The following is a 23,276-nucleotide window of genomic DNA, read 5'->3' as shown; positions in this document are numbered from 1 at the left end:
AGTCGATGTCCAGGCTTCTAGGGAAGTGCCTCAGGGAAGGAGGAAGTCCGTCGTCAGACTGGGCTCCTCTTCCTGCATCAACTAGAGCAGTTTTTTATATTGGGGATCTCATAAGATCTTGTTGGAAACTAAACAGTCTGTTTTTTTTTTTTTAAAGCAAGAGAGCCAGACTGAAAGAAGATAAGAAAAAGGAAAGAAGAGAGAGACCAAGGAAGGGAAGAGGGGAGGGAGGACGAAAATGGAGAAGGGAAGGGGAGGGATGAGAAAGAGGAGGAGAAGAGAGAGGAGTGGGACTCCTGTGCCCACCTCAGTGGTGAATGGCGAACTCACTGACTTGTAGTTCTTTGGGACCGGAGGGAACAGCCTGCACTGGCTCGCCGGCCGCCCGCCCTGCCTCTGCTGCCCAGAGAATGGGAAGAGCGAATGCTTCTGTAGCACTTACTGTAGACCAGGGTGCTCCGAGGCACTTTCACTTTCTATCGTAGCCCATTTCATTCTTCCAGCAAATTGAAGTACTGTACTCAGGTTCGCCCACTGAGCAGTGGCTGAGCACCCAGGTGCGTCTGGCTCCAGGGTCTGTGCTTTTGACTGCTTCTCTGATAATGATTTAGTGATATGATGTATAGTATAAAACCCACCATTTATCGAGGACTTGCCGTGTGCCGGGCCCTGTGCTGGCTGCTTTGTGTTCACCCACTCACTTACTCCTCAGTCAGTGGATGAGGATTATAGGACTCGTTTAGTCCTATAGCCTGTAAAGGAAGTGTCATTTCAGATGAGGCAACAGAAGCGTAGAGGAATCAGTAACTTGCCTGAGATCACACAGTTGTGAGTGTTGAAGCCAGCTGGACCGGGGAGTCAGACTCCAGAGGCCAAGCTCCTAACCATGATGCTGTGCTCCCAAAACGGACAGATCAAACCCTAGTTTATAACCAGATAGTTGTTAACAGGGAAGTGACCTGGGACTGCCCTGCCTCCTCTTTCCCTTCATGAGAAAGAAAATGGGGTGGGGGGCAGCAACTACACACTCAGGACAGACAGCCTTCAAACCACCTTTCTTGTGGTGAATAGCAGTGATAACGACCCAGCAGAGGATTAGTAGCAGCCCCCTTTGTTTTCTCCCTGTGTTTGTTCTTTTACTCACTGCAGAGCTGGAAGAGTCTCAGAGAAAGTGCCCGCCATGCTGGTATAAATTTGCCAATACTTTCCTCATCTGGGAGTGTCACCCCTACTGGATAAAACTGAAAGAGATTGTGAACTTGATCGTTATGGATCCTTTTGTGGACTTGGCCATCACCATCTGCATTGTCCTCAATACCCTGTTTATGGCCATGGAGCACCATCCCATGACACCACAATTTGAACACGTCTTGGCTGTAGGAAATCTGGTAAGATAGAATACTGTCTCCTGATTTTATGATCTGAACATGTTTTGCCTGTAGGACATCTTTTTCTGATACTGGAAGCTGGAGTTTAGTTGAAAAGAAAGTAATAGTTAATTGGAAGACAAATGCTTCCACATATGGCGTAGCCTCAGTCACTTCTGCTCACTGTTGTGATCCCTTGGCTGTTTCCTCTTTCTGCAGAACTTTGAAGACGTCATTTAGGAGCTATTGGCAGAAAACCAGCCATGGTGACAGAATGGGAGGCATGGTGCAGGGGGTTGGTTTCAGCAACCTGAGCCAAGGACTTCTGGATTTTTTTTTCTCATTCTGTTTCTCACATTGATTCCTGCATTACTCCAGCACACCACTTCCCCTTTCACCTTCAGTAACAACCACCACAAAATAGGGGAGCTCTTTTAGTGCATTAAACATAACTATAAATTTGCCTGCACTGTCATATCTTAATTATCCATATGGGGCCTATCTGTGGGAAACTTTTAATTCTAGGCTGGTTTCCCCCTCACATCCAACTTCTGGGCTCTCATCCAGTTTCTACCGTTAGTTGATCTGTGCCAAATTTATTTTAATGTTAGCTTAAGTCATATATTTAATTTATCATATTATTTAGAAGATAAGAATGAGGTTGTTTTTTTTTTTAATAGTTTCTGAAGTCAAATAGTTGTGTTTGGGGGATTATCTGTTTTATTTCTTTAATCCAAAAATCAGGAGTTGATTGAATTTTTATAGATAGGAAAGATTTAGTTGGAAAGAATCTTCTAGGTCATCTGGGCTTCATTATTCCTTAGGAGTTTCACCATGAGCAAGTCAAATCTAGTTGTCTGTTACCTTTTGAGTATGATCTCTGCCTGATGTTCTCCCTCTCCCTCTCCCTCTCTCTCTCTCTCTCTCCCTCCCCCCACACGCGCACACACACACACACACACACACGCCTCATACACACAAAGAGTTTTTACGTTAAGTCCTAATAGACTATTAGAGTGTTATAATATCATTTTGAGTTCTGATTATGAAAACACATGGCAAAGGAGGAGATCCTTTATCTGCTTAGTCCTTGCAGCCTATCATGTTCCCTGGTACATGTCCAAGATAATTCTGTGGTCTTTCCACTCTCCATGTCTGAGTTAGTGCCACACTTCAGGCACTCACTGCTTCGACGTAAACCCTCATGTGCAGCCCGGTGAAATATGGGTGGTCTTGAAACAGGACACTCTCATAGGCTGTCCAGGAGATCTGCTGACTCTGAAGGGTACCTGACAGTGGGCCGTGTGACTGGCTGACCAGAAGCTTGGCCATCAAGCAACATTTTGAACCAATCAACAAAATGGTACAGATAAGAGCTTTATTTTATTAGCCAAGAGTTAAGTAATGAAAAATATGACTTGATAATTTTGTTGTTGATGATGGTGGTGGTGGTATTTTCCCGGTGATGGTTTGTTTTTCTCAAAGTCTTTACTTTTACTTGCTTTTTACAGAACGAGTCCTTGATTTTGAAGGGATTTTAAGAGGCCTTTTCACCTACCACCAGCAGAATTGCCCTCAGACCAGGCCAGGAGATAACATTATTTTTCCCTTTCTTAAAAATCTGTAGAGACTTAGGGTTACACCTAAATTAGAGTTGTGAGCATTCAGAAGACTTTGCTCAGAATCATCGAGAAGAAAGAGGAGAGAAGGGAAGGTCAGCAACTAATATTCAGGGATTTCTTGAAGCAAGCTAACCAAAACCGAGTTTTAAAATGAGAAAGCACTCTGGGGGCAAGAATTTTCAAGGGATTGTAAAGAATTGTAAGCATGCAATTAGTAGTGGGGATGGAAAATAGTGAATGGTTCAGGACACTGTGGACTGGCCAGTAGATTCGAGGTGAGCATGAAGGGAAAGAAATGAAGAATGATACCTAGATTTGGAAGTTTAGTAGCTAAGAGGGAAGTAGGATGACTGAGAAAGGAATAGGTTTGGAGTTTAAAATCAAGAGTTCTGTTTTGGACATACTAACTTAAAATAGGCTACTCATTTCTAACCACAAATGTTTGCATCTATGAAACGAGGATAACACCATGTCATCAGTAGTTGGGAGGATAAAATGAGAACCTATAGAGAAGTTTTGGGAATAGTGAAAAGCACTCTACAAATCATGGGAACTGTATTAGTGTAATTCAGTAGCTTGGACTTTGGCTTTATTAAATGATTCATTAATCAGGCAGCATCCCATCTAACAAGCAGAGAGGAGCTCCCAAAGGCTTAGACATCTAGAGTCTTTGACTAAACCTGAGAAAAAGAAGATGGAAAAGAGTGAGATTGACCAGCTTGTGAAATAGGGGACGATCTTGTCTCACAGTTGGAACTCTGAGGACTTTCCATAGCTGGGACAGTGAATTGAGCTGTGTTTGTCCATAGATACACAGATGGAGGTTTCTGATGGTAGAAGAGAATAGTTTGCTGTAAAGTGAGGGTCCCTCCTGCCTCTTCCACCCTCCCCACAAGAAAAACATTAATACGAGGAAGAACCTTACAGATAATTCTATCCATCCCCCATGTTCCGTAGAGGAAATGGAAGCCCAGGGAGACTATGTGACTTCTACAACTTTTGTGTTATTCAGGAGATAAATGTAAGGATTCTTTTCTTGCCTTTTTTGCAACAATTTGAACACAACAGTGAGTTTATAAGGTGTTTCGTTTTGTTTTGTTTTGTTTTTTAAGCAATCTCAATCTTGGAGAAAGGTTTCAGGTACAGTCTAAGACAATTTTTTGGAGAGTAAGTTGCTGACACAGTGTCTCAGCCTCTCGCGTCTGTGTTTTATGAACAGTACACTCTCATGCAAAACCACGATATAGCCATCAGACTCAAGAAATTCCTATGCACCTCACAGACACTTCATTCTCAGGCCCCTTCAGGTTCTGCCAGAAATCCCAGTCATGTCCTCTGTAACAAAAGGACACCGTTCCAGTCTCCTGTTGCATTCGGTTGTCCTGTCTCTTCAGTCTTCTTCAGCTTGGCGGACTTTCTCAGTCTTTCATCGGCTCTCTTGACCTTGGCACTTGGGAAGACTACAGGCCAGTTATTTTGGAGAATTCCCTCAAGTTCAGTTTGTCTGATGCTTCCTCACGATTAGACTCAGCTTACACATTTGGCAGGAATATCACACAAGCGAGGCTGTCTTCTCTTTGAACCTTCCAGGTGGCACGGTTTCCATTTGTCCCATATTGGTGATGGTCACTTGGTCAGTTGATGAAGGAGGGGTCTTCCAGTCTTCTCTCCTGTAGAATTACTCTTTTCATCTATAATTCCATTATAGTCAGTAAATCTTTGTGAAGATGTTTTGAAATTATCTAAATTTACTTTTCTTCATTAAACTTATGATTTATTCATTTATTTATATCAACGTGGACTCATGGCTTTCAGTTTTATCTGGTGGGTCATAATCCATTATTATCATTTACCTAAATATTTAAACCATTCCTGATTTGGCCACTGAGAGTTCCTTCAAGCTGGTTTCTGTGTCCTGTTAACATATCCTCATTACTTCCTTTTTTCTGGTATCACAGAATATTCCAGGCTAATTTTATATTTTTCCCATCTCAGACCTGGACCAGCCATTTCTCAAGGAGCCCTGGTTGTTGTAGTGGAAAATGATATTTAGAAGTCAAGATCTACTGGAGGCAATGTGCATGACTGGGCCCTCTCAGTATGGGGCTGGCTGTTTATTCTAGTCCAGCATTACCAGATTCATTCTGGTGTCTCCCTTTCTATAGTTGTAACTCCTCTGACAAAAAGAAACCTGGTTGCCACTATCTCTAGTGTATTTATTTGATCAAAAAACCGCTGTTACCTCTTGCAAGGCGTTGGTCCTCCTTGCCCTGTTCTTCCTACGCTAGATATCCAGCATCCACACCAGTGTCCTCCCTGTAGGTTTACCTGTCCCCACACTTGTCAGGCCCTGACGCCCCAGTCCCAATTTCTTTGAGAACTGCTACATTAGGACATAAATTCCTAGGTGAATGTTTGAGGACACTCACAAGAGCCACATTTATGTACGGTTGTTGGTTGATACTCTGCTTATAATTCTCCTTTTTTCTCCTCCTCAAGAAGCATACCACAGTGCAAATTAGAATGGCATCATAGGGATAGCCTTAAATCTACTCTTTTCCATTTGTAAAAAAGTAATTCTTTCATACCAGCAAACCCCAAATGATGGCAATCACTGTATGTTGAAATAACATGGTTGCTGACCTCTGTCACAGGCATTTCTGCCCAGCATCTGGGTGCCATTCATCCCATTGAAAAGCAACAGTACTCTGTCATTGTTGACTTTCTCTTAGGAACCAGAGTTCCCACAGTGTAAATATTCCATGGTCAGTTAGCCAGTGCTTATTACTGAGCATTTCCTGTGTGTTCACCAGAACCAACAGGACAGCAAATGCAGTCTCTACTTAGTGTGCAGTAAGCAGGCTGACATTTCTATATAGAGAAACCTTCCATAGGTTTACGCTGAGGGTAAAATGTCTGTCGGGAATTGATTAGCTGCCCTCACTTATAGTGATGTTCCATCTGTAGATGCTTAGCATGCACTGTGAACTTTGATTTTGCTTAACTGGATCTCTCTAGGGAATATTTTCTTTCAGTTCTAGAATACTGCATCTTCAGTTTAGAAAAATGGGGAGCCATGGAAAAATACACAGACACAAAACCTTACAGCCCACGTATCCATTTTGATTTCCATCACACTGTTCTGTTTTGCCATTGCTATACATTCGTTGAGTCTGTTTCCAAACACTGTCTGTAATCTAAGTATTTTTCACTATTTCCAGTTTTGTCCTCAGACCATATCTTCAAAGTTTCCTAAAACTACTTCCTTTGTAAACTTGGTAACCAGGTAGTTGCAAGCTGTAATTTATTTTGAGTTTAAAACCTATTACATATAAAGTCCTCTAATATCATAATATTCAGTAAGAGTCTGTTGTTACATGGTTAGCTTAGAATGAGGGTATTGGTCTTGTCGAAACTGGCATTTGTGGGATTTTACTTTCTTACTGCATGTTATGTTACCAAGTCCTATGGGATATAGAAGGCATTGGGAGACACAGGGTGCTCTGAAAGGTAGAAAAGTAGGAGTCGTGTAACACTGGGAAGAAGTTATTCTCATACCCAATAAGCTCCAAGCCTAAAACAGTTATTACATCATTGATTCTCATATTGAAATAATCAAAAGGAAGCACCAAAGTCTCCAACAATGAGAAAAATTTTTGAGGGGGCACCTGAGTGGCTCAGTTGGTTAAGCGGCCAGCTCTTGATTTCAGCTCATGTTATGATCCCAAGGTCCTAGGATCGAGCCCCATGTTGCAGCAGGCTCCGTGCTCAGTGGGCAGTGTGTTTGAGATTCTTTCTCTCTCTCTCCCTCTGCCCCTCCCCCTGCTCACACTCTCTCTCTCTCTCTCTAAAATAAATAAATAAATCTTTAATAAAAAGAAAAGAAAGTTCTTTGAGGATATACTCAGTAGAATTTTATACAAGCGATATAAATGGGAATTCAGAAGCCTATGTAGCAACATGGATTGAATTATGATAAGTGAAAAATAAGACCCAAGATACTATGTACTCTGTGATTTTATAACTCTGTCAAAATATATATGCATTTGAAAAAAACCAGAAAGGGAATACATAAAAATGATGGTTGTACGCAAGATGATGAGACTATACTTTTTTCCCACAATTTACACACTATTAGCAGTGTTCTGTTGCTTTTACAATTTAAAATAAGAAACTCTGCAGCATATGTCAACCTTTGATAAGACACATAATATCAAATCAGGAATAACTGTATATTTTTAAAATAGAATTATAATTCAATGAGTGGTGTTTTTTTGTTTGTTTGTTTTAGGCAAATATCCCAAACATAAACATTCAAAATGACTGCTGACCCTTTAGAAGGGATCCCCTCTGTGGTCTTCCTGTTGCTTAAAATAGCTTTTTAAATGCGGTCTTGAACAATGTGAATTAGGTGGTTCTGGCAACGAAGGTGAACGCTGGGACTGAGTACTTGATTCAAGAGGAAAACAAGGCTCTCCTGTCATGTGAAGTAGTCATGCGACATCTAAGTACTGATGTCCTCAGATGCTCAATTTAATAAGGCTAGCTCTTGCAGCTTCTTGGACATGTTGTATTCAAAGATAATGATAAAGGCATTCTCTTTCTATTATTTCTTTTTCTTACCCCCTGCCTTCCCCTCTTTAGGTTTTCACTGGAATTTTCACAGCGGAAATGTTCCTGAAGCTCATAGCCATGGATCCCTACTATTATTTCCAAGAAGGTTGGAACATTTTTGACGGATTTATTGTCTCCCTCAGTTTAATGGAACTGGGTCTAGCAGACGTGGAGGGGCTTTCGGTGCTGCGATCTTTCCGATTGGTATTCCATATTTCTCCAATTTCTTTTTACATTTCCTGTCTTGCAGCTACTAAAAAATTTTTGCCTAAGTTAATTTGATGATTAAAAAAATCCTTAGCTATACTCTACTCACAATTCTTGTTGGCAGTTTATTGGCTTAGATACTAAAATCTTGAAAATTTTTCTGCTAAGTGCCTAATATAGAAGTTAGTTTTTAATATCAATCAACAAACAGAGGTCAATTTTAGGAAGTTCCTCAGAAAATAATGGTTAATCTAAAAGATGAAAAAGGATCCTAAGGGCTATTCTGAGGTCTAATGAATTTGCTAGTAAATTTGTTTCTTTATTTGAACATCTCCCTGAAATGGAATTTCTCCTTGTTCAAAGATGTCTCTCATTTCTTCCATCATGGTGACGCCTTCCAGAAAACAGGAATAAAATAGTATTCTTTAAAATTATATTGAAATTAATTGTTGAACATTGGCTTTTTTCCCATAACATTAGCTGAGAAGGATTTTGTAATGTATTTGAAGAAGTGAATGTTAAAATTACTAAAATGACTTTGAAAGAATAGTTAATGATATCCTCGAAATAGCTTCCCATAAACACAGGCATAAACGATGTCCTGATTAAGTCCCTTGAGAAGCTGAATTACTTGGGGGATATCCTACTCAGAGCATCGGAACTGGCTTAGGTTTTTCTCTCCCTATTGGGAAAAATACCTTAGCACTTATAACTGAAAGGATTTTAGGTTTTTTCATTAGGATATTCAGCATATTGAAGAAAGAGAATTGGAACAGAATGGAATTATTTATAAAAGAGAGGTCTTGCTCAGTCTAAGTCACAAATAACATCTGCCAAGTTTCTGGAACCTTTGCTTACTAGTCTTGGGTTAGGATCCAGCCCACAGTAGACTTTTTGAAAATTGTTCTCATTAGCTGGAAGATGAGATGAAGGACTGAGAGGTGGAATTAGCACTAGTATTCCTTATAGTTTAAAAAGCCAGTCAGAAAGGGAAAAAATATGAACGATCCAGATATTCATACAGAGAAACATCTGGTAAATCTTGAACTCTCAGATAAGACTCAAGCTTTTAATCGGGAAAAAATGTTCCATTCTGTGCTGTTGCCTTCTACCAGAATTCCTATTAATCCTGTGTTAGTTATTAACTTATGACATCTGAAGATGATCTCATCATTATCATTTCATTCATGGGCTTTATGCATTATGATTCTCAGACTATTAGCTAAGACCTTGTAAGTCATTCATTACAGAATATAGAAATATCATGATTTGGGGCGCCTGGGTGGCTCAGTCGTTAAGCGTCTGCCTTCGGCTCAGGTCATGATCCCAGGGTCCTGGGATCGAGCCCCACATCGGGCTCCCTGCTCCGCGGGAAGCCTGCTTCTCCCTCTCCCATTCCCCCTGCTTGTATTCCCTCTCTCGCTGTGTCTCTCTCTGTCAAATAAATAAATAAAATCTTTAAAAAAAAAAAAAAAAAGAAATATCATGATTGCAGGTAACAGAAGTTCTGTCCTCTGAGTTAATATCATTATAGGCCCTTTTCATAAGATGTTTGGTATATGTGGAACTGCACCTACTAGGGCATTGTGCTTTTCCTCCAAGTTATTCCAAGCATATCTCAAAGTTTCATATCAGCTATTGATTATTTACTGGCAAGCAAAAAGAGAGATATTTAGATTTTTTTTTTAAGATTTTATTTATTTGTTAGAGAGAGAGACAGCGAGAGAGGGAACACAGGCGGGGGAGTGGGAGCGGGAGAAGCAGGCTTCCCACTGAGTAGGGAGCCGGATGTGGGGCTCGATCCCAGGACCCTGGGATCATGACCTGAGCCGAAGGCAGATGCTTAATGACTGAGCCACCCAGGCGCCCCAAGATATTTAGAATTTTTAAATGCAGTTTTTTTTAAAGAGTTATGATTTATTTTTCACTGTCCTTACCAACCTGATCTTTTGCTTTACTACAACTCACATTTTCCTTCATATGCTCCTTGAGAAGTCAAGGCAAAATCAATAACAAAAGGACATATTCATGTATGGGTTCTTAAAAAGTGGATTGAGGGGTGCCAGCATGGCTTAGTTGGTTAAGCATCCCAACTATTGATCTCAGTTCAGGTCTTGATCGCAGGGTCATGAGTTCAAACCCCCTGTTGGGCTTTGTGCTGGGCATGGAGCCTACTTAAAAAAAAATAAAAGTTAAAAAATAAAACATAAAAAGTGGTTTGACTCAGAGACTAATACAGGGGGCTAGAGGCAATATTCTTGGTTCCTAGTTTAGGTCTTTCACTTACTGTGAAACTAATCCATTTTCCCTGTCTATGCCTCACATTCTCCCATTTTAGTCTAAGACAGAAAGTCCTGGGAACTTCCCAAAGGTGCTCAATAAATTTAAGCTGATCTCACTAATTTTATATATTTTTATTTTAGCCATGTGGAAGAACATGGTTTGAGTATCATTTGATTTTTGTTTTGTTTTTTTTCCCTTAGCTCCGAGTCTTCAAATTGGCCAAATCCTGGCCCACCCTGAACATGCTGATCAAGATTATTGGAAATTCAGTGGGTGCCCTGGGCAACCTGACCCTGGTGCTGGCCATTATTGTCTTCATCTTTGCCGTGGTAGGGATGCAACTCTTTGGAAAGAGCTACAAAGAGTGTGTCTGCAAGATCAACCAAGACTGTGAACTCCCTCGCTGGCACATGAATGACTTTTTCCATTCCTTCCTCATTGTCTTTCGAGTGTTGTGCGGGGAGTGGATCGAGACCATGTGGGACTGCATGGAAGTGGCAGGCCAGGCCATGTGCCTCATTGTCTTCATGATGGTCATGGTTATTGGCAACTTGGTGGTTAGTACTAACTTGTACAACTTTTCATTCTTTGCCCAGAACATCTTAACACTTGACCCAGATGCCCAATGGGCTTGGTCCTACTAGCTTCCATGTCTGTGCTGGTTTTTAGTCTTTCTTGGCTCAAGAACCCTAAGGTACAAATGAGGGAGAGGAGACTGCTCTTTGCAGAGGCCTGCTGAGTCATAAGCCCCACAACCTGTCAGCCCTTTTTCATAGTTATGGAAACAAAACTCAGCAAAGTTAAGTGACCTTCCTGAAGTCAGGCAACTGGTAAATGTCAGGGCATGTATTAGATCCTGGACTACAAAATCCATGTTCTTTCTACTACAGAAGTATCCTTCATTTAAATTAGAATTTCTCAACCTTGACCCTGTTGGCACTTTGGGTTAGATAATTTTTTGTTGTAGGATTATCCTATGTGTTGTAGGATGTTGAGCAGCATTCCTGACCTCTACATTTTACTGGCCAGTAATGCCCCCCCCAACCCTAATATGTGACAATCAAAAATGTCTTCAGATGTTGCCAACTGTCCCCTATGAGGCAAAATTGCCCTCCATTGAGAACCACTGATCTAAACCGACGGAGGGTTTTATCTAACTTGTATAAATGGCTAATCACTTTTTTGCTTTACTCTGATCTGTCAGCCTGCTGTCTTCTGCCTCTGTATGTAGAATATTCACCAACAGAGATTTTGACACCATGTTTCTCAAAGTGTGGTCAGAGGACTAGTAACAATGAGATCACTTTAGAGTATGTTAGAAATGCAGAATCTTGGGCCTCACCCCAGAACTACTGAATCAGAATCTGCATTTTTAACAGGACCCCCAGGTGATTGACATGCACACTAAAGTTTAAGAAGTACTTGTCTTTCAGGTCAGGCCCAATCCAACTTGCAAGTCTAGAGCAAGGGGGGCTGGAAGAAAGCAAACCCAGATAACCCCCTGTCAGCTCATCCAGAGCAGTTTTCCTCCTTTTTGTGCCATAGAGAAGCATGCCAGGAGAGAGTTCCAGCTCACCAGCCTCTGAACCAGCCGTGCCACCCTATTCTTTCCTATGATTTGTAAAAATAGACACTGTGATGTTTCTGTAATCCCTCCCTTTCTCCATTCCTGACCATCCTTCCCTCAGTGCTACTCCTGCTAGCCTTCCCACTTCTTCAGTGAATGCAGCTTTGCCTCCTGGTACATAGTGGGATCCACATTTCCCAGCCCTGACCTCGCCCCCCTTTCTCCATTCTCCTCACTTGTCTCCGCATCCTCTCCCCATGACTCTACAGACACCTGAGCATATGACTTTATTTCTGCTTCTGATGACACCTTTCCAGGTTCCCCTTTGCTCAGTCCTTCTGCCCACCTAGTCTCTAGGAATCTGTGACTGTAAGTCTCTTCTGACTCTCTTCTCTCCCTTCCCAGTAAATTGTCTGATGCCTTTCATACATCTTCATAGTATTTCTAAGATCTTCCCCATCCTTTCCATTCCTGTAACCCATCCAGTATTTTTAAAAGTGTGGTCTGAAGATCACAGCCATCCAAGTTTCACTCATTAAAAAAGGCTGTCCCAGGGCCTCTACCAGATCTACTGAATCAAATCTTAAAGATGAGGCCAAGGAAATATGTATTTTTTCATGTAACTCCCCCACCCCAGGAGATTTTCATGCATGCTATAAGGTTTGAGATTACAATAGCCTAATCCAGACCCTTATTAACTCATGCAAGTAACAGCTCTAACTGTACGTAGCTGGTAGGAATGAGTTTCTCAAATCTCTATCATCTATTATTCCTTTACTCAAAGACCAATAGTGAATCCAATTACATAAAATTCAAATCCCTCAGCCTGGCCTTCAGAGCCCCTTCCACCTCACCCCCATTTTACCAACCATATTCCTTTGTAATTCTACAAATGGCCCGAATAATTTGCATACATAAAGTTCGTTTATTGTTTCCATCCCTCCCACTCTACCCATACTATTATCTCCACCCAAAATGTATTGCTTGCTCTTCTTCAGAAGTGTGACAAAGTAAGGGCCAGGTGTAAATCAAGAAGTGAACACCTCTCCCAATTTGTAAAGTAAGTCTTAATAAAAATAAATTAATCTTAATGTCCAATGTGGTAAAATAGGCTATTAAAACATAAATAAATAAAGCTTGCATCTGATGGCTGGACACTTAGATATACAACAGAACACAACAGTCACCATCACTGTCTTGTTAAGCTATTTTATTTTATAAATGTTAGGAAAACAAAGGAAATTAATTCTTCAGATGACATGAGCTGTATTTCAATTCTTCTTTCTTGATTTGTTGTAAGAACTCATGGCTCTCCAAGCCTAGTTGTTTTTCTCATGTGGGTTCTCCAAGACGTCCACTGCCCGTGAATACATGGCATCTGTCCCTTCTTCAGTCCTCCCAATAAGCCATGTCCATCTTTTTCTTTGGTTTGAGGGGGAATTGTTTTCCAAGATGGATACAGTTTTTATTTTATCTGATTATAAGAAAAGTAATATATTTGGGGGTACATATATATGTATGTCAAACTATAAGAGAACCAAGAAAAGAGGTGCTAACCTTGTATTACAACCAAATACAAACAAACTGCCCCCTTGGTGGAAAAGAGTATGGAGGTTCCTCAAAAAGTTAAAAATAGAACTACCATATGATCCATTACTGGGTATCTTCCCAAAGAAAACAAAAACACTAATTAGGAAAGATATATGCACCCCTATGTTTATTGCAATAGAAACTCTTGTGCCTGTCACATAAGTGTGTGGGCTTCCAGTTTTAATCCTAGTTTAGTGGCTGACTTTACTTAATACCGTCTACATTCCTTCTCCTTTCTCCTAATGCCACTGGTACAGGTGCTGAACCTGTTTCTGGCCTTGCTTCTGAGCTCCTTCAGTGCAGACAATCTGGCAGCCACAGACGATGATGGGGAAATGAACAACCTACAAATCTCAGTCATCCGGATCAAGAAGGGGGTGGCTTGGGCCAAACTGAAAGTGCATGCCTTCATGCAGGCCCACTTTAAGCAGCGTGAGGCCGATGAAGTGAAGCCTCTGGACGAGCTATATGAAAAGAAGGCCAACTGCATCGCCAACCACACTGGTGCAGACATCCACCGGAATGGTGACTTCCAGAAGAATGGCAATGGCACAACCAGTGGCATTGGCAGCAGTGTGGAGAAGTATATCATTGATGAGGACCACATGTCCTTCATCAACAACCCCAACTTGACTGTGCGGGTGCCCATTGCTGTCGGAGAGTCTGATTTTGAGAATCTCAACACAGAGGATGTTAGCAGCGAGTCGGATCCTGAAGGCAGCAAAGATGTAAGGTCCCAGTCTAGAACCCAACCTCGATTCTGTGTGGGAACAAATAGGGCCCCGTCAGCTCCCGAGACTGGTTCAGCTATGGGCTTGGTAGAGAGATTGTGGAATAGCCAGCTAGGTTTGAGAACCAACCCTAACATCCACTGTCATTCTAGACCTTCCCTGGGTGACCTGAGATGGTCCTAGATCTGTCTCCATTGCTGCTGGATCATCTCAGTCAGAGGCTGAAGCAAACCCTCCAGAACTTCCCTGCCATTAATCTGTCTGAGCTGTAGCACTGAGACCCACCAGTAGCCACATTTTGTGTAGGGTGGATCGCTCATCTGGGAGCAGACTTCAATGTGTTCTACTCAGTCCTGACAGAAGTTTTGAGGGCCCTCTGGTAGTTGTTTGCCCCTGGATGATGATGAGTTTATAGTAAGAATTGCAAAGAATTACAGCTGGTCCCTCGTCCATGCCTGAAGTAGAACTGTCAGATGGAGTGGAAGTACCGCTCCAGAGTTGGTTGAGCTCCCTTTTCTTTGCGAATCTAGAAACTGGATGATACTAGCTCCTCTGAAGGAAGCACCATCGATATCAAACCCGAAGTAGAGGAAGTCCCTGTGGAACAGCCAGAGGAGTACTTGGATCCAGACGCCTGCTTCACAGAAGGTGCAAGGGGGCAAGGACAAGGGTGGGCCTGTGGCCCTGGCACTGCTCGCGGATTTCTGCCGGGGTCAGTGGTTGGCTGAGGGTGGGTGCTCCGTGGCCATCTTCAGGAGCTTTGTTCCCCACCTCCGCATTTTGAGGGAAGTTGATGTTGTTTCCCTTGTTTGGTTCCTACCTATAGCGAGTTTCTATTCGCAAACATTTCTTTGTCCATTTTCTCTTGGCCTCAGGCCAAAAACTTCCGATAGCAAGGCCTGTTCTGTCATGGCTGTGTCAGCCTCCTGGCTACCCTTTTCTCCTCCCTCTCACTGCTTCTTTAGAGGACATCTTCCCAACTGCAGAGGCCATGCCCTGGTGGTCTTGCAGCATAGCCCCAGCCCTGCCACCGTCCGTGTCTGAGTCAGACATTCCGATTCAGCCACTGTACTCCCGGCTGTGTGGTGGGGCAGTGCCTGGTGGGGCCTGAGAGCCCACGAGGGCCGGTCTGGGCGGGCACGCTCCACCGTCTGACCTGCCTCTCCCACTGGTGCCAGGTTGTGTCCAGCGATTCAAGTGCTGCCAGGTCAACATCGAAGAAGGGCTAGGCAAGTCCTGGTGGATCCTGAGGAAAACCTGCTTCCTCATTGTGGAGCACAATTGGTTTGAGACCTTCATCATTTTCATGATTCTGCTCAGCAGTGGCGCCCTGGTGAGTCCAGGGGAGAGGATGAGGAGGGATGGGCTGGGGAAGGCTTTGTAGGAACTAGTGGGAGAGACCAGATGGGGCCCAAGCCCAGTTTCTCTGAGAGCACGGATGGCTGTGGTCCCAAGGATAATGGCCTGCCAAAGTGCTTTGGCCTGTTGTTTTGAGCCTTTAGGATTAGAATCCACTTAGCTACATCTTGATCTTCTTTACACTCAGCATGACCCCACTCACGTCCAAGACCCCCTTTCAATCAGGATGAGAGCACAAATTAATTATCTTCGCTGCTTAGTTTGCCCCATCCTAAGCCACTTCTTAAAATGAACTTCCCTTTCTCGCCTAATACCCCAAATATCTTGTTCTTTACTTTTCACTTGCCCCATATAGGAGAGAGGTTGGGTTCCCCTACGCCATCTCCCCTCACACCCTAACTGGTTTGGAGAACCCATGGCATTAGCAAATACTTACAGAGCCAGGCCTCTGGTGTAAAGGTGGTTCATATTCTAAGTGCTTATCACTGATCAGTGTGAGGCACAGGGGGCACTGAACACGCGGGCTCCTTCCCTGCTGGAACTAATTATCTGAGCATTTGCTTTCATTTTAGCTGGCTTGTAACTGAGGAGACCTGGACAGGGTCAGGGGTGAGGGAGCTGTTCCCCAGTTGGATAGATTTGAGGATAGGAGGGACTTAGAGATGCTGCACATTTTCCTTGTTTGAGTTAAGGGAAAGCTGAAGAATACAGAATTTTGAAATGCTTTCAAAGAAGGCGGGCACATTTGTGTAGGGATGGAAGCAAAGCCTAATCTGGATGCAGAAAATAGCAAGAAAGAAGCCCCAAATTTAGTGTTAAAGATCCCGACAGTGACTTGAGAAGTTTCGCTTCGACTGATGAGGTAGGAGAATAAGAGAAACTGAAATGGAGGCAGTAGGTGGCAAAGAAGAGCTGGTGGGGAGTGGGGGGCGGGAAGCAGGGATTATGCAGGAATGTGGCAGGACAAATGCAGGAGGCCTGAGGGATGGCTTGGTAGCCTGGATCTGAGCCAGGCAGGAGTCCCACTGCCCTGCCTGCTCTGGGCCTTTATTGGCTCCACAGCCCTTCCCTCAGTGCTGGCTAAGGTGCTGTGCAGCCCGAGATGACAGCACCGAGATGTCTCTGCCTGCGAGACTCAGGCCAGTGCCGGGAGAAGGGTGTTTTGTGACTGTCATCATCGCTCTTCCTCCAATCTAGTAAATAGAAACCCAGAATTAAGAGAACATACCTCATCTGACTCTTCTCTTTCTCATCTCCACAAAAAATAAAAGCAGCAGTGAAACAGAAGTTTTGAACTTTCTTTACTGCTCACCTTTGACAGTTTTTCTTTATTGTAGATGAATAAAACAAGGGGTACTTGGCTCAGTACATGAAGATCCTGTGCAACTAGTAGGCTTGAGACCTAAAAATAGTAAAGTGAAGGGGCGCCTGGGTGGCTCAGTTGGTTAAACACCCAACTCTTGATTTCGGCTCAGGTCATGATCTCAGGGTTATAGGATCAAGCCCTGCGTTGGGCTCAGCAGGGAGTCTGATGGAGATTCTCTCTCTCCCTCTGACCCTCACCCCCACTCTCCACTCTCTCACTCTCTCTCTGTCTCTCAAAAAAAAAAAAAAAAAAAGAATAACAAAGTGAAGCCATAGCTAAAATGTCTGAGAGAAGCCAAGAATGGGGTTATGATGGGACTTCAGAGAGAGGGGATAGAGCCACCAGTGACGGGAAGCCCAGTCTGGGGCATCTCACATGTATTGGGTGACAGAGTGAATCTCTGCAAAGAGAGGTAAGGGGAAACTTGACGTGAAAGCTGTTGAGTTTTTCACTGAGCAGACCCCTGAGAAGGACTATGGACCTATGACCTCTCCCCAACTGCCCAGTAATGGAACTGGAGTACCTGATGTCCATGTGCCCCCATGTTGGAAATGTATCTGCAGGCAGCCCAATTCTGTCCTTCCTTTCAGAACTGTCTGGAGCAGGACCTCCCATTGCAGGACACAGGACTTTTGTTCCGCCTGTAGTTTTCTCTCACGCTGCAGGACCCCCTCCTCTCCCTCCGCAGCCCACCACTCCAGTCATGGGAATGCTCATACCTTCGTGTTAGGGAGTGACCTCATTCAGGAATTCCAGAGAGAGAAAGTCGGACTAAGATTTTCTTCACCTGAGCATCTCCCAGCCCTGTGACCCTCCCCCTGAATCTGTGGCATCAGGGGCTGAAGGGAGAAAAGATGTTATCATATAAACATATAGAGTGTTGGCAAGGACACGGAGAACCTGGAACCCTCATACGCTGCCGGAGGAAATGTAGAATGGTGCCGCCATTTTGGGGAGCTGTTTGGCAGTACCTCAAAAACTGAAGCCTACAGTTACCATGTGAGCCGGCAGTTCTGCTCCTTGGTATTATACCCTAGAGAGATGAAGACATGTCCACATAAAAAAGGATGCGTGAATGCTCGCGGCAGCGCTGTTCACAATAGCCAGAACGTAGGCACATGAATGTCCGTCAGTGAGGAAGGTAAACAGACTGCGGTACAGCCGTACATTGGAGTCTTATTCAGCAGTCAAGGGAAATGCAGCACTGATGTGGGCTGCAGCAGGGACGAACTTGGAAAACTGTGCGCAGGGAGAGAAGCCAGTCACCAGGGACCACAGATCGGCTGATTCCCTTCACATGAAGAGAGAAAATAGCACAGTGGTTGCCTGGGACTCGTGGGAGACAGGGAGGCTAGAGGGTGGCAGCTAGAAGGTGTGGGGTTTCTTTTTGGGGTAGATGAAGATATTCTAAACTTGATTGTGTGATGGATGCACAACTCTGAATATACTGAGAGCTTTTGAACCGTAAGCTTTAAATCGCTGAATTGCATGGTATGTGGATTGTGTCTCAGTAAGACTTTATCTAAGAAGCCGCATGAGGCAGGGGGGTGGGGTGAGAGAGACAGGAAGCCGAGGTTAGGCCCGCCGCAGGGGGAGGAGCTGCTGAGGTGAGGGGGGCCTTCCAGCCCGGCTTGCCTGCCTTCAGGCACGGTAGGCAGCCACTGCTTCTCTTTCAGGCCTTCGAGGACATCTACATCGAGCAGAGAAAGACCATCCGTACCATCCTGGAATACGCTGACAAAGTCTTCACCTACATCTTCATCCTGGAGATGTTGCTCAAGTGGACAGCCTACGGCTTCGTCAAGTTCTTCACCAATGCCTGGTGCTGGCTGGACTTCCTCATTGTGGCTGTACGTGTCCTGCTTTCTACTCCCCACCCCTTCTGGTAGCAAAACAAAAGCAGGGATGTTCCTTCCTCGAATGGCCAGAGTTGCCTGGGGACCCAGGATGTCGGACAAGATGGAGGTGTAGTTTTGGGTAAAGCTCCTGTCGGAGCACTCAGACAGTGCTCTGAGAGGCCCTACATTTGCTCCAGGGACTAACCAGCCGGCTCTGTGCTCTGGTGGTTCAGCTTAGAAGAGTCAGAGATTAGGAATGGGGAGTGCAATCATTGGTGCCAGCGCCCCTTGTTATTAGGCTGGGAACAAGAAGGTTCTTGCCCCACACCAGCAGGCTGTCCTCTTTCTGGTGCCAGGAGAGGGGTGAGGATGACGTGGGTGCTGCTGGAGTCCAGGTTGGGGGGCGGATCTGGGTAGGCTCTCTGCTGACCGTTCCTCTGGACACTTCCATCAACTAAAGGCTTCATACCAGACTCCTCTGAACAAGTCAGTCTATCCAGAGGAGGTGGCGTTCACACCAAAATAACCTCCCCGCCTTCCCACACATTGCCATTTCCACAGTGGTGATCACACTTAAGAGAATCCTTTTTTCCTCCAGATTCCAAGACCATCTCCAAGGCTTGGTGGCCTCTGATCATCTGCAAGGCTTGCCGGCCATCACCTCCTCTGTTATTTTTCAGGGTTTAAGCTGCATCATCTGTAACTGTTGCTCACCCCTCCAGCCCTTGTTCCTTGTTGGCTTTTCTAACTGTGTTGAGTGCTTCTGATTCTGTGTAATCACTAAAGCTCTTTTCTTCTAGCCAAATCAGCATTTGAAAGAAAGGGTGAATGGGAATTTCAGGACCAGGGCCTACGGAGAATTCACTTCCTGCTGAGCGCTAAGTACCAAGCAAATGGAGTGTTTGGAGGCTGGGTGGGTACATATAGAATATATATTTCCTCAGCTGTATAGTAAACTACCTAGAGCGTGCCTCTGGGATCCCGAACAGAGCAGCATGGAAGCTTCTGTCAAATGACAGGAGCCCAGCACTCTGCACCAGTGATCTCTGCTCTATAAATGCATTCCTGTTCCTACACAGTGTCTGCGACTTCCGACTTCCGTGGTTAATGACTCCTTCCAGGAGCTCTCGCTCTGCTCCTATTTGCATTCCCTTTTCAGAAATCAGGCCTTTAGAAGATGCCAGATGAGGTGAAAGTCACCCTCTGCCCTTAAAGTGAACCAAACAGGTACTGCCTCAGAGGGCACCAGCACGAGGCCTCTCTAGCAAGAGGTTTCAGCACCCCCTTCAGCGACTACCGCTAGTACCTTCTGACGGAAGGGCTCCGCCTCCCGCGGACGGAAAGCCCGAGCTCTGAGAATTAAGAAATGGGCTTGGGAGATGGCCCAGAGAACTAAAGGGACTCTGGGCCTGCTCTCTTTCCACAGAACAGGACCACCGGGTACCCAAATAAGCTGGTAAAAGCATTGACTGTCCTGCACATCACCATTTATTTAGCAAACATTTCTATCACTTTTCATACTGGGTGGCAGAGAAATAGAAGTATGAGACAGGGGCACCTGGGTGGCTCAGTCATTAAGCATCTGTCTTCAGCTCAGGTCATGATCCCATGGTCCTGGGATCGAGCCCCGCATCGGGCTCCCTGCTCAGCGGGAGGCCTGCTTCTCCCTCTCCCACTCCCCCTGTTTGTGTTCCCTCTCTCGCTGTCTCTCTCTCTGTCAAATAAATAAATAAAATCTTTAAAAAAAAAAGAGAAAAGGAAGTATGAGACAGACATGTGGCCAACAGTAATCCATAAATTCCCCAGCTTGAGGGAGTTGCTGGATTCTTATATTGCCTTGAGACCTGACAGTGGTTCCTAAGAACACCTCTGTACCAGTTATTAGTCAACAAATAGAAATCAAATACCATTCTCTGTGTAGAGCTGTCCCAGAAGCTGTAGGGAGTCATGTGGGGCAGGCAGCCATGGCCCTAGCTCCTTAGGCACTCACACCGGCTTGCAGGACTGCTCGGGCCTGACTCCAGCCTTGCGGTAATCCAGCATTCTGGGAACAGGGCTCCCCCGGGACCCTCCCATCCACTGACTTCTCTTGGACACAACAGTGCATTTTGTATCATGTTTACTGAGCACCCACAACATGCCAAGCCTCCTGCCAGGAGTTGTGGGAGATACAGAGAACAGAAGACATGGACAGTTCCCTCGAAGGGCCTGGAAAGATGAGACATGTATACAAATAATCACAGTCTAAAGCAGCATGCGCTAAGTGGGAGCAGCTCCAGTCCGCACTGTGGCTGCACCGTTTGCCACCCTGAGTTGTGAATGGAGAAGCAGGCTCAGTTGTGAATGGAGAAAGAAGAACAGCTGGAGCCATCACAGTTTTTGCTGTCTTGTGCCTTTGGCATTCTAGAACATCCAGCAGGTGTAAATTTTAGGTCCTACTTTAGCACCATCTCTGAGAGGCTCTCTTCTTCCCATCTCATCCCCCAGTGACTAGATGTCCAAATCTGTTTTTCATCACCATGTTTGTTTCCCTAATGGATTCTCATTCCTTTGTCTTGTCCCTTAAAGCTGCTAAGAGGACTTTTTATAATCACGTGGATAATCCCGACAATTTCCAAGGTTAATTCTCTTTGGTTACAAGGCATGTAATTCCCAGAGACAATGTTTCATTTTGCTCAGGTTCTTGGCTGCACTGGAGATCTTGTCCTGTAGAAGAATTTTGTCATCTTTCCCCTAGGGAAATTTATCCCATCATATCCGGAGGTTAGCCAGCGTATCGGTTCCAAGGACGGGAACTTTCAGAGACCACGCATCCTGAATTGAGACTATTACAGACATTCTCCATTTGAAAATGTTCACATCATTTGGAAGAAGTCCACCCAGTGTCTCCCTTTTTTTCCATTCCTGTAGCCACTGATACCCTGAATTTTTACTTCCCCTCAACTCCTTTCTTTTTTCCAGGTTTGATTCTTTCCTTAAAGTGTACTTTCAGCAATGATTTGGTTACCTCCAGTGAAAGTTTAACATGGGGACTCAGGATTATCAGAGCGCCCTCAGCTGCTAAGGAATAGCCCACATAGGATCCTTGCTGACCCTGCCTTGGGAGATCTTGGCTAGATTGATCCACTGAGCAGCACATTATCTTGGCACCATTTAGAGCCAACCTCGGGATCGGCATCAGTACCTCCATCCTTCTTCCCACCTCAGGCCTCTTCGTTATCAGATTAACCACCCCTGGCCCCCCCGAAGAGCCGGGTCTCCCTGCCATGTGTGGGGCCCATCATGCGTGGGGCCCATCGCCCCTCAAAGCTTAGTGTTTGGTGGTCCTTACCTGGCATAGTTTCTCAGGATGAGGTTGACTCGGGTATTTTGAACTCAGGCACTTAGTCAAGATGGGATAGCTCACCTTCAGGTGTACCTACTGGGGTCTCACTAAGAATCTGGCAATTATAGATTATTTGGTGTTAAGAGTTGGCTGCACTTGGCAATAATAGGCAAAAACACCTCCATGTAGATTCTTCCTGGTAATGATGAATGGAGGGAAAATGATTGGTTGGGCTACTGTGTTCCAGATAAAGCTTTTGAGGCCCTTGTTTTAGACAAAAATTGAACTCTGAAGCATGTACCCTTCAAAGAACATGAGTAAATAGGGCAGGCTTTAATTCCAGATTCGCTTTGAATACTGCCTAGGACTCCAGGGAAGATACCTACACTGATGGATTATGAGCCCATGCATGGATAAAGGTTCACACCCCTTTTAAAAAATTGAAATCCTTGAGCCTGCTCATTCCTTTCCCTCACTAGGTCACGGACATTCCACTTCTACCTCCTGTCAGTCCTGCTGCTTCATTGTAAAAAGAAATTATTTTTTAAAACATTTTATACAGTTCAGAGATACAGAATCAAAGAATTAAAGCCCTCGGCTAGAGATAAAAAGCAACAAATGAAACTGAGTTGTAGATTGTTTCCTTTTTTTCTCCTCTAATTTGGCTTTAAAACATCAATTAGGCCAAGCAGATCTGTAACCACCACTTTCCAGTAGAGGGAACTTAAGAGTGATTGATGGGAACATCTTAACCTATCCCAGAATTTGTGGTGCAGTACTCGGGAAAGACTGCTCCAAGAAACCCAGAGCCCCAGCCATGTCGGGATTTGATCTGCTAAAGGTAGTTTCCTTTGGTGGGAGCTCAGGTCAGGCCCAGGCGGCCCTCGGTATAGTCAGCATCCGGTGTTATGGGACCACCTGGGAACTGCTCTGAGCGCTCTGGTCGGGCAAGGTGAGTTTGGCTCGGGAAGAGCAGGAAGGCATTTGACCATCATGACACCAGGTCTGGAGACTTGCAAGCTTCTCCCCAGCAGGGCAATACAGTCAACTCCGGATTGTTCAGATACCGATAACCCTCTCTTGGGATGTTGTACCTGCCAGTCGGGGAGGTGACCTGTCTGTGGCAGAAGGAGCTCTGGCCTACAAACCAGGAGGGTGGGTCTCTCTTTCTGGCTCCAGAACGCCAGTGTGACACTTGGCAGATTCTCGTGGGTCTCCATGTGCTCCTCTGTGAATAGAATTTCTAAAATTTTTCTAAGAATCCTTCCAGCTGTTTTTCTAACAATGAGAGTAGAAGATGGTCCAGGAAGGGACAGACCTGAGGCCGGTTCATTTTGAGCCATTCTGGAGAGGAAGAATGGGGATGATAAGGAGAAATATGGGTTCAGTTTTCAGACCCATCCAAGT

The 23,276-nt window shown here is 44.6% G+C and overlaps 1 protein-coding gene across 4 annotated transcripts in view; it reads left to right on the top strand.

Moving 5' to 3' along the window:
* Positions 1-23,276, top strand: part of SCN8A (sodium voltage-gated channel alpha subunit 8) — a 177,579-nt gene that overhangs the window by 132,382 nt on the left and 21,921 nt on the right. For all 4 annotated transcript variants that reach the window (XM_032420680.1, XM_032420679.1, XM_032420678.1 and 1 more), the window contains exons 14-20: positions 1,150-1,388; positions 7,634-7,807; positions 10,294-10,650; positions 13,508-13,978; positions 14,512-14,629; positions 15,160-15,314; positions 18,383-18,556. In XM_032420680.1, the coding sequence (XP_032276571.1) occupies positions 1,150-1,388; positions 7,634-7,807; positions 10,294-10,650; positions 13,508-13,978; positions 14,512-14,629; positions 15,160-15,314; positions 18,383-18,556 (1,688 nt within the window). The remainder of the gene's footprint in view (positions 1-1,149; positions 1,389-7,633; positions 7,808-10,293; positions 10,651-13,507; positions 13,979-14,511; positions 14,630-15,159; positions 15,315-18,382; positions 18,557-23,276) is intronic.

Source organism: Phoca vitulina, unplaced genomic scaffold (genome assembly GCF_004348235.1).
Source record: "Phoca vitulina isolate PV1807 unplaced genomic scaffold, GSC_HSeal_1.0 scaffold23, whole genome shotgun sequence".
Taxonomy (NCBI): domain Eukaryota; kingdom Metazoa; phylum Chordata; class Mammalia; order Carnivora; family Phocidae; genus Phoca; species Phoca vitulina.
This window is presented reverse-complemented; position numbering and strand designations above follow the sequence as displayed.